The sequence below is a fragment of the Palaemon carinicauda genome, unplaced genomic scaffold (assembly GCF_036898095.1).
Source record: "Palaemon carinicauda isolate YSFRI2023 unplaced genomic scaffold, ASM3689809v2 scaffold80, whole genome shotgun sequence".
Classification (NCBI taxonomy): Eukaryota; Metazoa; Arthropoda; class Malacostraca; order Decapoda; family Palaemonidae; genus Palaemon; species Palaemon carinicauda.
Window position 1 is genome coordinate 177,709 of NW_027172094.1, and position 17,292 is coordinate 195,000.

At 40.0% G+C, this 17,292-nt stretch overlaps 1 protein-coding gene across 2 annotated transcripts in view; it reads right to left on the reverse strand.

Moving 5' to 3' along the window:
- kri (krishah) overlaps positions 1 to 17,292 on the reverse strand; it is a 51,490-nt gene that overhangs the window by 13,889 nt on the left and 20,309 nt on the right. For both annotated transcript variants that reach the window (XM_068369683.1, XM_068369684.1), the window contains exons 2-4: positions 15,459 to 15,618; positions 8,443 to 8,561; positions 7,126 to 7,168 (exon numbers count right to left, since the gene is read on the reverse strand). In XM_068369683.1, the coding sequence (XP_068225784.1) occupies positions 7,126 to 7,168; positions 8,443 to 8,561; positions 15,459 to 15,575 (279 nt within the window). In that variant the 5' untranslated portion in view covers positions 15,576 to 15,618. The remainder of the gene's footprint in view (positions 1 to 7,125; positions 7,169 to 8,442; positions 8,562 to 15,458; positions 15,619 to 17,292) is intronic.

Consider the following 17,292-nt stretch of genomic DNA (forward strand, 5'->3'; position numbering starts at 1 on the left):
TGCTCTGGATGCACTCTAGGGCTTGGTTGATCCTTGGGGCCGACGGAAAAGCCCGAAAAGCTCGACTCTGAATCTCCATACCCAGGTAAACAATGGTCTGGGATGGGACGAGCTGGGACTTCTCTAAATTGACCAGGAGGCCCAGTTCCTTGGTCAGATCCATAGTCCATCTGAGATTCTCCAGACAGCGACGACTTGTGGGAGCTCTTAAAAGCCAGTCATCTAAATAGAGGGAGGCTCTGATGTCTGCCAAGTGAAGGTTTTTCGCAATATTCCTCATCAGTCTCGTAAACACAAGAGGTGCCGTGCTTAGGCCAAAGCACAGGGCTTGGAACTGGTACACAACCTTTCCAAAGACGAATCTTAGGAAAGGATGGGAGTCTGGATGGATGGGGACGTGAAAGTATGCGTCTTTCAGGTCTAACGAGACCATCCAGTCCTCCTGCCTGACCGCTGCTAGGACCGACTTCGTCGTCTCCATCGTGAACGTCTGCTTGGTGACATAAGCATTGAGAGCACTGACGTCCAGCACCGGTCTCCAACCTCCTGTCTTCTTGGCTACCAGGAAGAGACAGTTGTAAAAGCCCGGGGATTGATGATCCCGGACTATGACCACTGCTTCCTTCTGTAGCAAGAGCGACACCTCTTGTTGCAACGCTAGCCTCTTGTCCTTCTCCTTGTAGTTGGGAGAGAGGTTGATGGGAGATGTAGCTAGAGGGGGATTGAGGCAGAACGGAATTCTGTATCCCTCCCTTAGCCACTTCACAGACTGAGCGTCTGCACCTCTGCTCTCCCAAGCTTGCCAGAAGGTCTTGAGTCTGGCTCCTACTGCTGTCTGGAGAGAAAGGCAGTCAAAACTTGCCTTTTGCGGACTTGGAACCCTTCTTGGACTTGCCACGGTGACTGTCTGCACGGGTACCTCCTCTGCTGGAGGTTCTGCCACGAAAGGGTGGGATGAACCTAGAAGCAGGTGTATCAACTGCTGTAGGGCGGAAGGGTCTAGGCACGGAAGGTAAGGTTTTAGCCTTACGTGCAGAAGAAGCCATGAGGTCATGAGTATCCTTCTGGATAAGAGAGGCAGCCATCCCCTTAATCAACTCCTCCGGAAACAGACACTTGGAGAGAGGAGCAAACAGCAACTCTGACTTCTGGCAAGGAGTGATACCAGCAGATAAGAAGGAGCACAGATGTTCTCTCTTCTTGAGGACTCCTGATACATATGAAGCCGCAAGTTCACCAGACCCATCCCGAATTGCCTTGTCCATGCTAGACATGATCAGCATGGCTGAGTCCTTATCTGAAGGGGAAGTCTTCCTGCTTAAGGCTCCCAAACACCAATCGAGGAAGTTGAATATCTCGAAGGCACGAAAGACTCCCTTCAACATATGATCAAGATCTGAAAAGGACCAGCAGATCTTCGAACGTCTCATAGCCAACCTGCGGGGAGAGTCAACCAGACTTGAGAAGTCGGCCTGGGCAGAGGCAGGAACCCCCAAGCCAGGTTCCTCTCCCGTGGCATACCAGACGCTCGACTTAGAAGCCAGCTTGGGAGGAGGAAACACAAAAGAGGTCCTTCCCAGTTGCTTCTTGGAATGCAACCAGTCCCCCATAACCCTCAAAGCTCTCCTAGATGATCTGGCGAGAACAAGCTTGGTGAAGGCAGGCGCAGCAGACTGCATGCCCAGAGCAAACTCGGAGGGAGGAGAACGAGGGGTTGCAGACACAAAGTGTTCAGGATACAAATCCCTGAACAAAGCAAGGACTTTGCGAAAGTCTAAGGAGGGTGGCGAAGACTTGTGTCCTTCAACATCAGAGTGAGGATCATCCAGATGAGCAGCTTCATCATCCGATACATCATCATCCGAAAGTTGAGTAGTGAGAGGCAAAGGCAGAGCAGCAAGCTGAACGGCTGAATCCTGCAGAACGGGTGCATGCGTACCTGCGGATCCATCATCATGCCTCTGCTGGACAGTCTGCGAGCTGGCAACAACAAAAGCAGAGGGCTGGTGTGTGGGAGGGTCTGCGGTGGGCTGAGGAGCATGCGGTATGGTATGCAGAGCATGCTGTAAGGTATGCGGCTCATGCTGCATGGTATGCGGAGCATGCTGTAAGGTCTGCAGAGCATGCTGCATGGGCTGAGGAGAATGCCGCATAGTGCTGGAACCCGGCAACTCCTGATGCGGCAGCTCACGCATGTTAGCAGATGGTGCAGCAAGAACATGCGTCTGGCAGTGAGGACTGCGCATCGGTGGAGGAGCTCTCACAGGTGGGGTGTGGGAGCAGGCAGCCGCAGTATCTGCTGAGCGCACAACCTCTGCGGGTTGTAGGTTAACAGGAGAGGTGTTAACCTTCTCGGCATGATACTCCTGCATAAAAACCGCAAGCTGAGACTGCATAGTCTGCAGCATGGACCACTTAGGGTCTACTGTGGTTGGAGCAACAACAGACAGAGCAGAGGCCTGTTGAGGGACCACTCTACCTCTCTTGGGAGGTGTGCAGTCATCAGATGACTGCGGCGAGTCCGAACTGACCCAGTGGCTACACCTGGGCCGTTGGACTAGCTCGGAAGGGACCTTACGTTTGAGCGGTCGTGAGACCTTGGTCCACCGTTTCCTCCTGGAAACCTCTTCCACAGACGAGGAATGTAAGGGCTCATTCGTCTGTAAGTGGATGGGACGATCCTTAGCAGATACGTCCGCAACCACTGAGGATACATCCGTGCGCCGATCAAGGCCTGCCGAACCCTTTGGTCCTTCGACATTGCTTCTCCCCTGGGCTTGGGAGCTTGCAAGAGGTCCCGGACTGGGAGGACGACTGGCACGCACAGATGTACCCTCATGCGCAACACTGACACTGACACTATGCACATCACTAGCACTAACACTTCCCACTGCACTCTTCGCTTTCAGCTCTCTGACATCTGCCAAGAGCTGATTGCGGTCACTAACCAACGACTCCACCTTCTCACCGAGAGCCTGAATGGCACGCAACATATCAGCCATTCCAGGCTGAGCACTCGTAGCAGGTTCGGGAGTCACCACCACAGGGGAAGGAAAAGGTTGAGGGGCATGGGGAGAGGAAAAATCCACAGAGCGAGAAGAACTCCTCCTATCTCTCTCCTTCTCTAACCTACGTGCATATCTGAGGAATTCATTAAAATCGAATTCCGAAAGCCCAGCACATTCCCCACATCGATCTTCCAATTGACAGGATTTTCCCCTACAATTGGAACATACGGTGTGAGGACCTATAGAGGCCTTCGGAAGACGCCTAGTACAAGTCCTAACACTACACTGCCTGTATTTAGGAACTTGGGAATGGTCAGACATCTTGAATTTAGAGGTAGTCAAGGGGGAATTCCAAAATTAAGCAAAGATCGTTAACCAATGAATCAAATTAATTCCAAAAGCTTGCTAAGCTAAGGATAAAGCTTCCTGAACAGCGAAGGCTAAACTTCAGAGCAAATACATCACCAAATCGTGAACAAAAGACTCCAAAATCAACAGCGTATCCATGTAGGTCTTGCCGGCGGCACGACAGAGGAAAAATTGAGGTCTTGTTGACAAGAAGTACTTGAGTACCTGACCACAGATGGCGCTGTTGAGCACACCCCCACCTGGATAGCGATCGCTGGCGTATCCCGACCGTAGATTTCTGTCGGGCAACGGAGTTGACAGCTACATGATCGGGTAAGATTAATATTGAAAAAACAGAGCATATCGGGGAAACAACAGCTTCTTTAGTATATCAAAACATGATGAATGGGGAGGGTTAGCAGCTTTGAATAACACTCAAAAGTTCCTTTGATGCCAAAAATTTAGCAAACAGCACATAATATAAAAAGTATATTGAAAAAATTATGAACCAGAGCTTCAAAGAAGCTGGTAATTTATCTATCGAGGTAAATTATTATGGAACCTAGATGAAAAGGGGGCATCAATCCCCTATTGGCATAGGAGTTGTTACTGAGGCTTATACCGGGTATGCTCTTGATGGGGAAGTTTTCATTTAGTCATGTAATGTCACAATGTATTGAATATTTAACTAGAAAAAAAAATAAACTAACAAAAGAACAATATTATAATGCTCCTGATGAAAAACATTCGCAATAAGGAAATTGCAAAAAGAATTTTGAGCAAGCATAGGCAAAGATGGAATATGCTAGTGCTCATGCATTATAGATAAGATCTCTTGACAGGAAGTTCATATACTAAGTATTTGTTGGTGGTGGAGATTCAACAGCATTCAAAGGATTATGCAGTCTGAATGAGGGCCAAGGTCCTCATATTCAGAAGAGAATTGTCCTTCATCTCAAGGCCTTGTGAAAGAAATAACTATTAAAATAGGTAACAACAGCAGTTATGTTTAGGAGTGAAATTGCAGGACTAAATATTTTGAGTGATAGCAATGTCATAAAGATTGGAAAATACCTGTGACACACAGGGAGGTAGACAAACATACTGGCATAGCCTGAATTATTTGGTGTGTCCAGAACTCAGTTGGAGAACAGTGATAAACTTTCGTAACCGAGACCACCTCCTTCCTATAAACGACAAAAAAGTTTATATTCCTTCGTCTCCGATAGGCAGAACTGGTATAAGTTTTGAATGTTCCCTTTCAGGAAACAGATTCGCTTATGTGAAATTTCTGGTCTCGTAAATGTTAGCAGAAGCTAATAATTTTCCCTTGGGACTAAAGGCTTGAAATAATAACCTTGTAAGGGTATATATCACAAGCCCGTTGTGCTAGTGCCGAAGAGCTCTCCATTTCGTCGGGTAACAAAGCACAAGAAAATAACAGAGAATGATTATCTTATGCAAAACTTGGAGTCTAACAAGGACTTGTGTCCAGGGGCACACTGATGTATACGGCCGACTCAAGCCATCAGTAGTAAACCAAATTTTTGCCAATAACCCTGATGTTTTGTCTTGGAAAGAGCGCATGCACCAGTTGTTCGTTTCAGCCTTTTATACAGTTTTAACAAATGCCTGCAGTTGTGTAAAACTTCTCAGGGCCAAGAGTTACCCATGAAGAAACAAACTTTTGCATGAAGGGTTTGCTGTCCCAAATTGCAAATAACACAAACACTAGGGAAGTTCATAAAAGCTTGTCTGCGAACGCTGGAGAGCGTCCACAAACGCTGGCAAGTGCTCGTGAACGCCAGCGAGAAACAGTGAACGCCATGATACTAGCAAATGCTGGAGAGCGTTTGCAAAGTGAACGAGAATTAGAAACTGCCAGCAATGAATCTCATTTACGGCTAGACCCAGTAGTGTTCGCTACTCTAGCGCTGGCAAGGAGGGTTTCACAAACCAGCCATGGGTATTAAAACAAGGCGAGGGTGTCGTATCTGAGGCGAGGTTCTCACAAACCTGCCCCAGGTACTAAGGCGAGGCGAGAGTTTTACACAAGGCGACAGTCTAGCAAACCTTCGCCTCTCCTCTTAGTATTCCTACCTCCCAAAGGGGGGGGGGGGGGGGAGTAGCCTTATACTATCCCTCGGAAGGGAACGAAAAAGGCTGTGCTGGACTTGAAGATCAGCCATTTCTTCCTCGTTAAGTTAGAAACTGAGGCGCAGGTCTCGAAGAGCTTGGCCTCACAAAGCTCTATGAGCTTTGTTGTGCCCAAAGGCACGATGTAGCAATAACCCAAAAGAGTTAAGGCCTACAGACTTGTCAATGGGAGAGGCTTGCGGCTGGCAGTTGTCACCACTTGTGGCAAAGATCTGAGGGAAAATGCAACGGGACTCGTTTTGCACCCTGAGGGTACGGTGGCGATGAGTAGGAATTGTAAGCAATCACCTAACTCATTCGATGACAAGCTCCGACGAGCAAGGTTAGGACATGGACGAATCCAAGTTCCGAGGGAGGAGTCCCCAAGAATAGGAATTCCCTCCCACAGACGGGGAAGGCAACCAACCTCTGTTGCGGCTATCTGTAATTCTGCCTGAACAGTGGCTGAGGGAATTCTCCCTTGAAAGGGAAAGTTGCTCAACACCTCGTGGAGGTCCTCTGGACAGTAATCTTCGCTTCCTGTCAACAAACTAAGCTCAAGTTGAAGGTCGGTATCGAGTGTTGCCTGTAAAACATGGACGAAGCTCGTTTCGGGGTTTACCCCAAAGGGTTACCCAACAAGACACACAGTTCTTGTCACCCACTGCTCATGCCCATCTGCCAAAGCAGAGTGAACGTTGGGCGAGCAGCAGTGGTAGGGGGCCAAAGGCTTCTTACTACTGTACCTTCCTTGCACGTATAAGGAAAGCAGCTTAAATATGTCTTTACTCTACCGAGCCAAAATAAAAAGCAACCGTTAGTCGCTAGTGCTGGTGTGAGCGCGAGGGTTAACCCACCTCGCTAAGTAGCAGTGGGTAGTTACACCCTGAGAGAAAAAAAAAAAAAAAAAAAAAAAAAAAAAAAACACGCACACTTAACGGCTGGTTTCAGCTTTGCCAAAATAATACTCCACATTACAGAGCAAATATTTTTGGATTTTGCACTGGAATAAAGACTCATTAGCTAAGGTAAGCAGTTCTTCTATGAGAAGGACACTCCAAAATCTAACCATTGTTCTCTACCCTTGGGTAGTGCTACAGCCTCTGTACAATGATAATATGCTGTCTTGGGGTATAGTTCTCTTGCTTGAGGTTACACTAAGGCACACTATTCTATCTTATTTCTCTTCCCCTTGTTTTTTAAAGCTTTCATAGTTTATATAGGAAAGATTTATTATTATGTTGTTACAGTTCATAAAATGTTTTAATTGTGCATTAATTTTCTTAAATTTGATTTATTTCCTTATTTTCTTTCATCACTGGACTATTTTCCCTGTTGGAGACCTCCCCTCGCCTTATAGCATCCTGCTTTTCCATCTATGGTTGTAGTTTAGCAAGTAATAATAATAATAATAATAATAATAATAATAATAATAATAATAATAATAATAATAATAATAAAAATAATAATAATAATAATAACAACAATAATACTGTATACTCCTATATTCTAGTTATCACTGCTAGATTTGTTCATTTTAGTTATTACTGCTAGACTCATTGATCAGTTTGTGTTTACAGCTGAACAAAATATATAAAGGATAACTGAAATACTGTACTAGTAATGTACTTACTAATCTATCAGCGTAGAATTTGAAGTCGCTTCTAGAAGTATTTCTGAAAAAACAAGTGTACAGATGTGAACTATTATTTCATGAATGCAATATCTCTCTCAAAAATCCTAATGTTCTTTATAAAATATTTTGGACAAATGTCATTACTCTTACAGCTGTCATTACAAATAAAAGGACTAAATACTTGATAAATGTTGGTTATTAACCCTTTGACCCCCAAAGGACGTACAGGTACGTTTCACAAAACTCACCGCTTTATCCCCATGGACGTACTGGTACGTCCTTGCAAAAAACTATTTAAATTATTTTTTGCATATTTTTGATAATTTTTTTGAGAAACTTCAGGCATTTTCCAAGAGAATGAGACCAACCTGACCTCTCTATGATGAAAATTAAGGCTGTTAGAGCAATTTAAAAAAAAAATATACTACAAAATGTGCTTGAAAAAAAATAACACCTGGGGGTTAAGGGTTGGATATTTCCAAATAGACTAGGGGTAAAAGGGTTAAAAACTGGACAATTACAAAATAATGGTTTTATTGTAAGTGATTTGTCAAGCAAGTCTGTAGATTAAAACTAGAAAGGTTAGGGAGCATTGGCCTATGACCTCTTGAGAAACTGCACCAACAGCTATTGACAGGCAGGGTAATAATGCTGACGGGGTGATGCCATACAAGCTGTTGTTACCACTCCCTTGACTCCTCCATTATTACACCCAGGTCGACATGATAAGAGGGTTTATTGTTATTAAAAGAGTTAGCCTAATTAAATTTGGCAGGTAAAAATACTTATATTGAAGATAATAACAAAATATTAAGTATTATATAGAAGATATACGATAAAAGAATTTCTTATATAAAAACTATTAGTAAAATATGAAATAAATATATAGAAAATAAAGGGTAAAAATAACATCTTTATATAAGAGTGTGGTGAATATAAATTTATTTCTTTTTATAAAACCAGTTTCTTAAAAATTAAAATCTTAAAAATCCACAAAATTAGGAAATTATTATGTAACTCAAGTAGCCTCACACATATACAGTAATGCATATGTGTGTGTATATGTTTTAATCATCACACGATCTGTCTTTTAATAGTCACAGCAGTTTCCCTTGTACCTCTGCTTCATTTCACACTTAGGTTTGTTTAGAAAAAAAGTGTCCTTAAAACGATTTTAAATATTTTTCATCTGCAATGAATTATTGATAACAGTATTAAAAGGTTTGTAAATTGGCATGAAAAATAATTTCTAACAGTTAACAGTTTACACAATAACCTAAATCAAAATCTCATAAAAAAGTTACACGAAATTACTTATCACGGATGATGGTTTGTAGCTCTTTCACTTGACCGTTCATTGGAATGAGACGAAAGTATGGACCAAAGGACTCCACTGGCTGTAAGTTTTCACCAGGGTCATTTTTATCAGCATTCTTTAGAAAAGAAAAGAAAAAGGAAATTTATTTAAATTATTTTTCAGTGGCAAATGGAACAAATAGGTATTTTCATAAAAAAATAACCATTTCAATACATAACTAATATGCATACTGAATAGATACAGTAGACCCTCCTTATTTGCAAGGTTAGCTAGGTAACAGAAACAGGTGTGCTCAGCGAGAATCTGCGAACACTTGCCGCCCTCGGGTGGGTTAACTCGTAACCTACCAACTCAATGCCCATTGCCTATGTGCGGTCGACTAACATACTGAGTAACACAATATCCTCCCTAATATTGTTTTTACTTGGTTTCCATCACAGTATAGTATAAGTATTGTGTTAATGAATGAACCTATTTCAGTAAATTAAGCACATGTACAAAATAAGATTACGGTACTCATAACACGAGTCATCATTACACATGCGTACAGCACAACAAAACACTGTTGTTCCTACATACACTTGCTCATATTGCACTGCATAATACTGTAATATACAATCAGCCCATGCTGTACGCGAGTTTATACTTAGCGAATTCACTTATACGCAACACCGGGAACCGTATTACCTATTAAATAGAATATCAAATATCTGCAGCTAAATATCTCGCAGCGTGATGATTTCAAATAGCCGCGCTCCTTTGCACTGGGCTTGCTTCACACCACTTCCTTCTCCCTCCACCAAGCTTGTCCCGGCTCTCGCTATACACTTTACATCAATTCACTGTTAAAAATTTTTTTAATGCGTAGAACAGTCAGAGATGGTGGAGAAGGATTGGACTGGATCGGTGACAGGAATTTAGCAGACCTAGAGAATGCTGATGATGCTGTCTTCCTTAGCAAAACACCACAGGATTTGCAATGCTTGCTTACCAGAATGCATGAAATATCACATGAGATGGGGCTGAAGGTAAATAGAAGAAAGAGAGAGATGATGAGAATGGAGTATGCAATGGAAGATGAAATATCATTGGAAGGAGAAAGGATTAATGAGATAGAATCATCTAAGTACTTAGGAACTATGATCTCCAATACAGGATCTTTAGAATTAGTTTAGTGAAAGATTGAAAAAACCAAATCAGACAATAGCTAGGTTAAGTAAAATTTGGAAATCAAATCGCCTGAAATTACATATAAAAATCAAACTATACATCAGTTTATTGAGATAGGTGTTACTTTATGGACATGAGTCATGGTATGACAATGAAACAATCTCCAATAGATTTAGTAAATTTGTGAACAATGCCCTCAGAACGATATTAGGAGCTAAATGGCAGGACAGGATTAGCACTGAAACTATAAGAGAGATTACTCGAGTGCCATATGTGGATGACATCATGATGAGGGGTAGATGGAGGGGGTTTGTGCATGCTCTTCGCACTCCCCAAGAAAGATTAGTTCACCAAGCATTCAACTGGGCTTCAGAAGGCACTAAAAGAATTGTAAGACCCAGGCCTACATGGCTGGGGACTATGAAGCGCGAAGGAGATGATGAATGGAGAAGTGTTGAATTAAAAGCTCAAGATATAGATGACTAGCAAAATCTAACTGAGGCCTTTTGCGTCAATAGGTATAGGAGGAGATGATGATGAAAGAAACATGATTTGGATTAAACTCGTGTTTCGCTCAACTGTATCAAATAATAATACATGTAATATTCACATTTTAGTATCATATTTATAAATAAAGCAGCGAATTATGATCTTCCATTGTTTACATTTAGGATTTCCAAATCAGCTGATTAAGGCATGTTACCGAAGGATATTTCATTTTCCTAAAAGAAACTATTATTACTTGATCTGTAATTTTCCAATTAGGATAATAATTTCAATAGGTTTATTTGAAATACCATATATCCTCGTGTAAAGAACAAAGCCAAATTAAGGGCGGACCCAAAAATTTCCCTTAGGAAAAGCATTTTTATCATATACTGCATGTAATGGGAGAACGGCTATTCTAAGGCCAGCTTAATGTTAGTACACTTTCATTATGAATCTTTCAAAACACATATGATCTTTATTGTTGTTACTTTATATATTTATGTTCTTAGTTTATAAAATAAGCTACATTTCTGTTTAAGAAAGTACAAAAATAAAACAATTTGCGAGTTTTAACAGTATTTACATATTCGTCTACCACCATCTCTAGGCAATAATGTGAAAAATTCTAGTCCAAAACAAATGTTTATGGTGACAGAAGTATTGTAATACAGTAAACCCCAAGCTTTTCTCAAATCAACATTAGCCAAATCACAAATTGGCAGGATTTTCTATTGACTATTGTATGTATGAATGCACAATGCTACATCCCATATTAAACACATTAGCGATATATTTTTTTTTCGTTTCAGGAAACAACATATCGTAAAAAAAATTTCTTTTCAATCTCATGATTATCTATATACAATTAATTTTATATCAATACGTACATTTCAAGTTAAAAAACACAATGAACAGTACTGTATTGTATCAATGAATGCACAATGCTGCTAAGAATATTGAAGACATAAACGACATTTTTTTTTTCATTTCAGGAAATAACAGATAGTAACATATTTTTTCCTTTTCAATCTCATGATTATTTATTTACAATTAATTTTATACCAATAAGTATATATTCAAGTAAAAAAAACACAATGAACAGTATTTTATGGTATGTATGAAAGCACAATGCTACCATGTACGCATATCAAACATATTAGCGATTTATTTTATTCTTACTTCGTTAATTAAAGGGATTTTGACAAAGGAAAAATTCATTTTTGGGTGAGATAGACCTGTCCTCCTGATGGAAGTTCCTCAAAGGCAGCTTTCTACTTGGGATATTTCGGTGAGTGACATACCAGAGAATTTTCCCTGTAGAGGTATCACAGTGTTTTATCCCCTGGAGTGAATACAGTATCCAAGATAACATGTATGAAACAGGGATGTGTTTGAAACAAGCCACGGCTATCCTTTCCCGAATAGAGTTGACCTTGTCTTGAAGGATATGGGACAGTATTGGATATGTGAGCGAGAGAGCCATTACAACTCTGATGCTAGTGTGTTAAAAACATATTCGCTGGTTCTCCATTCCTTCTAGCAGCGCCATCTTGATAGTTTTCTTCGGGAGTTTTCAGCTTGTTTTCAAGATTTTGGGACTGTTTTTGAGACCATGGATGCTTCTGCTTCTTCCTCATCAATTAAGTCGAGTACCATTTCCTTTTGTGGTGGAGAATTTTGCGTCTCCCCTTTGGTGTTTTTGCGCTATGCGTCCGTTTGTGGTCCATGGCTGCCGCGTGGCCGAAGCCGGTGGATCTTGACTCCAAATTGTATATTAATTCTTATCTAGTCTTGTAAAAGTGTGTTAAATATATTCTTAAACAATAGGTAAGTTAAAAACACAATGAACTTTACTGTATTGTAAGGTAAACTATGCTCACGCGAACTCTCTCTCTCTCTCTCTCTCTCTCTCTCTCTCTCTCTCTCTCTCTCTCTCTCTCTCTCTCTCTCTCTCTCGTTTTCATTGCATCTGGGACTTTCAGGGGAGGTAATGATGATGATGTAAAGGACTCAGCTTTGTATAGTTAAGAAATTACTCTTAAAATTTGTGATTTGTTCTGACAAATACAAATGCTCATCCTTTGATTAGGAGACTCATCCTAGGGTGGATGGAAGTCCACTAACCAAACAGGCTGGTTTGGGATTTATCGATCTCAGGTGCTGAGAATAGCATTCTAGACATCTTACGAACCAGGGTCGAATGTACAATTAGGTTCACTTCCTACAAAATCAAGGCTATTGCAAAGTAGATTTCTTTATCTTTGGACTAGGGTTGTGGCGGCCTATTGGAAACGTCCCTACTTGGGGTTTGAGGCCTACTCAAACTTTATAGTTTCTTGTAGTGTCTACAACCTCACTATCCTTGTATGGTAAGGACGGGGTGTTTGGGAGATCCTATAGATCTACAGTACCTGCTTTAACATCGGCAGTCAATGTCTGGCCCTCCCTGGTCCTAGAATGGGTGGAGAGGAGGTTTGGGTGCTGATCATAAGTATATATGGTCCGTCTCTAGGGCACCATCCTGCTATCTAGGGCATTGTTGCTGTCCTTTGCCTCTTCCATTCATGAGCAGCCTATACTCTAGTCAGTCGATGGCTTGAGACAAAAACAAATGATGGATTTGCCTTAATTAATATATCCACCACCCCCTCGTAAGGAGGATGATTGGTTGACTTAACACTTCTCTTTAAGAAAACAGAAAAGGCGCTAGTTGAAGGTGATGCTTACATATTGATATCTGTCCAGCCATATAGGATTAAAATAGCTATACCCCAAGAGGGGAAGAGGAGACGAAAAGAGGCAAGGCACTCTCACTCTTAACCTAGAATTATATTTTAACTTAAAGATGTGATACTTTTGGTGCTGCAAAGGAGCTAGAGTCACCACACCACTTGCTGAGCAGCAATCACAGGTCCAAGTGATAACATGTCTAACGACCTACAAGTGAATACCTGTAAAAGTGTAGTGAGGGTGGACTGACGCTCCCATACTCAAGTGTCTTTTTACTTGAGCCACCGAGAGATTCTTCCTGAAGCGAGAGTTGTAACAACTCTTCTGATCTCATGGGCGTACACCTTAATTTCTTCTGGTGCTCTAGGAGATGCAGGACAGCCTAAATGATATGGTATTTTTGGTGACATACTTTTTCGCTCTGATGGTGCTTACATATAGGTTATGTAACCTGAGTCTGGAAGTCAGAGTTCTTTTGATGTTGAATCTTAGCATTCTTACAAGCCACAAAAGTAACTCATTTCGATCGTCAACTACTCCCCTAGGGGACGATAATTTTAAAAAATGAACATTTAGCACCCAAGTTTGATGGATTTTGAGTCTTTGCTACAAAGCCAGGAAAAAAAAGAATGAAAACCCTGCCTCCAGTGTTTCGAGTGAGAAAATGAATACGAGAGTCCATGTAACTCGCGTAATCACTTCGATGACACCAGTAATAACACAGTTTTCCTGGTGAAGTCCCAGTCTGAGGCTTACCTCAACAGTTCGTAAGCTCTCTTTAGAAACCTTAACACCTTGGTTACATCCCAAGCTGGAGGGCGAATCTCATGTGGAGGAACGCTCTTCTACATACTTCTGACAAGTATAATTCCCACAAGGAATGATACCCTTTCGACACTGATACAGAGATGTTTTTCCTTTCATAGGTAAACTGAAATTTGTGTAACTAGTGGAATAGAGGCTCTGAGAGAAGTATTACTTCAACGAAACCAACCACAGGAGATGGCCAACTTTGCTTGGGGGATTTCCCTAGGCACTGAGACGTCTTTTGTTATTTTGCTCGAAGAGTTGCTGGAAAACCTCCACCTGTAAAGTGATTAGGAATGCCTTGATTTATGGAACCTCTGCAGGTGGGGTTGACAGAGCAGGTAGCGACTCTGGGGAAGTTTTCTCAGAACATCTACTAGTACAGTAGATGCAGAAAGTGCAGGTACCATTCTACCTGAGGCCACTTTGGAGTTACTGGTATAAACTACAGATCTTTGGATGAAACTGCTTTGTTCATTACCCTTCAGAAAAGGAGAAATGGCGGAAAAGCATGAATGCCAAAGGCCGTCCAATAGGTATTGGAATACGTCTTTGAGCACTGCAGAAGGGTGAACAAGGTTCTTCCGTTACCCTTGCCTGAGTAACTCCTTCGGGGACTCCGGATCTGAAGGTGAGAAACGAACTCAATTGGGAACATAATTGCACATAATTGTCCACAAAATTTATACGCTTCAGTGACCTAGACTTGTGCATTTGGGTTCTAAGATCTAGAGACATTGGTTTCGCGTGAGATCTCCTGCGTAGGTCATGTTACTGCAGAATATCTCAAGATAGCTGGATTGGAAATACTTGAAACTCTGAAGAGCGAGACCTTTTTGTCCGAGATTGGCTAAGCTTAAAAGCATGGCTAGGTATTTTTGTGAGTAGTACCCTTCCTTTTTGAAACTCGTAATCTTGGAATAGAGTGCACAGCATTGGGGTATTAGGAGCACAACAGGCAAGGATTCACTCCTTTCCCCTGATGAGGCACAGATCCTTAGCCAAAATCCCCATCAAAAACACACAATTCATAAACATCCAGGAACAGAAAAAGAAAAATTAAGTCTGTTCTCACTGATGGCTGCAATCAAAGGAGCACTCGGTGAGCAAGCGGTGAGAGGGTTTCCCTGCTTCATATAGGTAACAATGACCACCTATCTACACTTCGTTATATCTAAACTGCCATATTCCAGCTTTGCTGTTATTATTCTCCTGTGTGAAGAGCGAGGGTTTGTATTTGTGCCAGAACAAAAACTTACCAACACTGTCATATGACAGAGAAGAATGAAGAATGCTTCAGAGAGAGTAATTGATAAAATCTGTTGCAGATGGCAGTACAGTATGTAGAAAGCAAATATGCTGTCTGCAAAATGCATTTAGCTTGAAATTCCTACAAGGTGTGGAGTAAAGTCCTTCTGCAGCAAAAGATAAGGAATCTAAGTCAACTTGAGTCATTCAAGGTTGAAATAAAATAAAATGCAAACTGTGAAGCCGCCGCATGAGGAAGCTGAGTAGTTAACCTGATAGCAAAGTGGGAGCTCAGGGGCATGTCAAGTGGGTGTGCCCCCTGCCATCCTATAGCTAACTACTGCCACCTCCTTTTGAATTTTAACAGCCGTACACTAAATAGCTGAAAGCTTACTTGTATCAAAGAATGAAATTTGTATTCATGTATGAAATAATAGCAGCACTGGTATCAAATGAAGGGAGTTCATGAAATGAAAAAAGCTGATAATTACATCGAAATGAACTGTCAGCATATACAGTATCTTTTACGGCCTCATACAAATGACTAAATATAAAGACTTGCACATACCTGGCCAGGTTGTTGGTCACATGGCTTTTGTTTATCCGAGAGGGGAGCCTGTGGACCAGAAGCTTTCTTTTCAAAGGCGGGAGGTCTTGATGTGACCACCTCGCTCATTGTACCCATTATGACGCGAGTAGACACAGTGAACAATGTTTGATATCACCCTCTGAAAAAATATATAGCATTAGCTTAAGACTATTTACACCTGTAACATTATAAAAAAAATTAAAAAAATAATAATTAAAGGGCCAACAGTCAAAGAAAAATATGAAAAGATAATCTTTATATGGCTACCAGTCAAAGAAAAATATGAAAAATAATCTTTATGTGGCTACCAGTCAAAGAAAAATATGAAAAATAATCTTTATATGGCTACCAGTCAAAGAAAAATATGAAAAATAATCTTTATGTGGCTACCAGTCAAAGAAAAATATGAAAAATATCTTTATGTGGCTACCAGTCAAAGAAAAATATGAAAAATAATCTTTATATGGCTACCAGTCAAAGAAAAATATGAAAAATAATCTTTATATGGCTACCAGTCAAAGAAAAATATGAAAAATAATCTTTACATGGCTACCAGTCAAAGAAAAATATGAAAAATAATCTTTATATGGCTACCAGTCAAAGAAAAATATGAAAAATAATCTTTATATGGCTACCAGTCAAAGAAAAATATGAAAAATAATCTTTACATGGCTACCAGTCAAAGAAAAATATGAAAAATAATCTTTACATGGCTACCAGTCAAAGAAAAATATGAAAAATAATCTTTATATGGCTACCAGTCAAAGAAAAATATGAAAAATAATCTTTATATGGCTACCAGTCAAAGAAAAATATGAAAAATAATCTTTATATGGCTACCAGTCAAAGAAAAATATGAAAAATAATCTTTACATGGCTACCAGTCAAAGAAAAATATGAAAAATAATCTTTACATGGCTACCAGTCAAAGAAAAATATGAAAAATAATCTTTATATGGCTACCAGTCAAAGAAAAATATGAAAAATAATCTTTATATGGCTACCAGTCAAAGAAAAATATGAAAAATAATCTTTATATGGCTACCAGTCAAAGAAAAATATGAAAAATAATCTTTACATGGCTACCAGTCAAAGAAAAATATGAAAAATAATCTTTATATGGCTACCAGTCAAAGAAAAATATGAAAAATAATCTTTACATGGCTACCAGTCAAAGAAAAATATGAAAAATAATCTTTACATGGCTACCAGTCAAAGAAAAATATGAAAAATAATCTTTACATGGCTACCAGTCAAAGAAAAATATGAAAAATAATCTTTACATGGCTACCAGTCAAAGAAAAATATGAAAAATAATCTTTATATGGCTACCAGTCAAAGAAAAATATGAAAAATAATCTTTATATGGCTACCAGTCAAAGAAAAATATGAAAAATAATCTTTATGTGGCTACCAGTCAAAAATATGAAAAATAATCTTAAAATGGCCACAAGTCAAAGAAAAATATGAAAAAATAATCTTTATATGGCTACCAGTCAAAGAAAAATATGAAAAATAATCTTTATATGGCTACCAGTCAAAGGAAAATATGAAAAATAATCTTTATATGGCTACCAGTCAAAGATAAATGGGAAAAAATAATCTTTATATGGCTACCGGTTAAAAAAAAATATGAAAAATAATCTTTATACAGCTACCACTCAAAAAAAATATGAAAAATAATCTTTATACAGCTACCAGTCAAAGAAAAATATGAAAAATAATCTTTATATGGCTACCAGTCAAAGAAAAATATGAAAAATAATCTTTATATGGCTACCAGTCAAAAAAAATATGAAAAATAATCTTTATA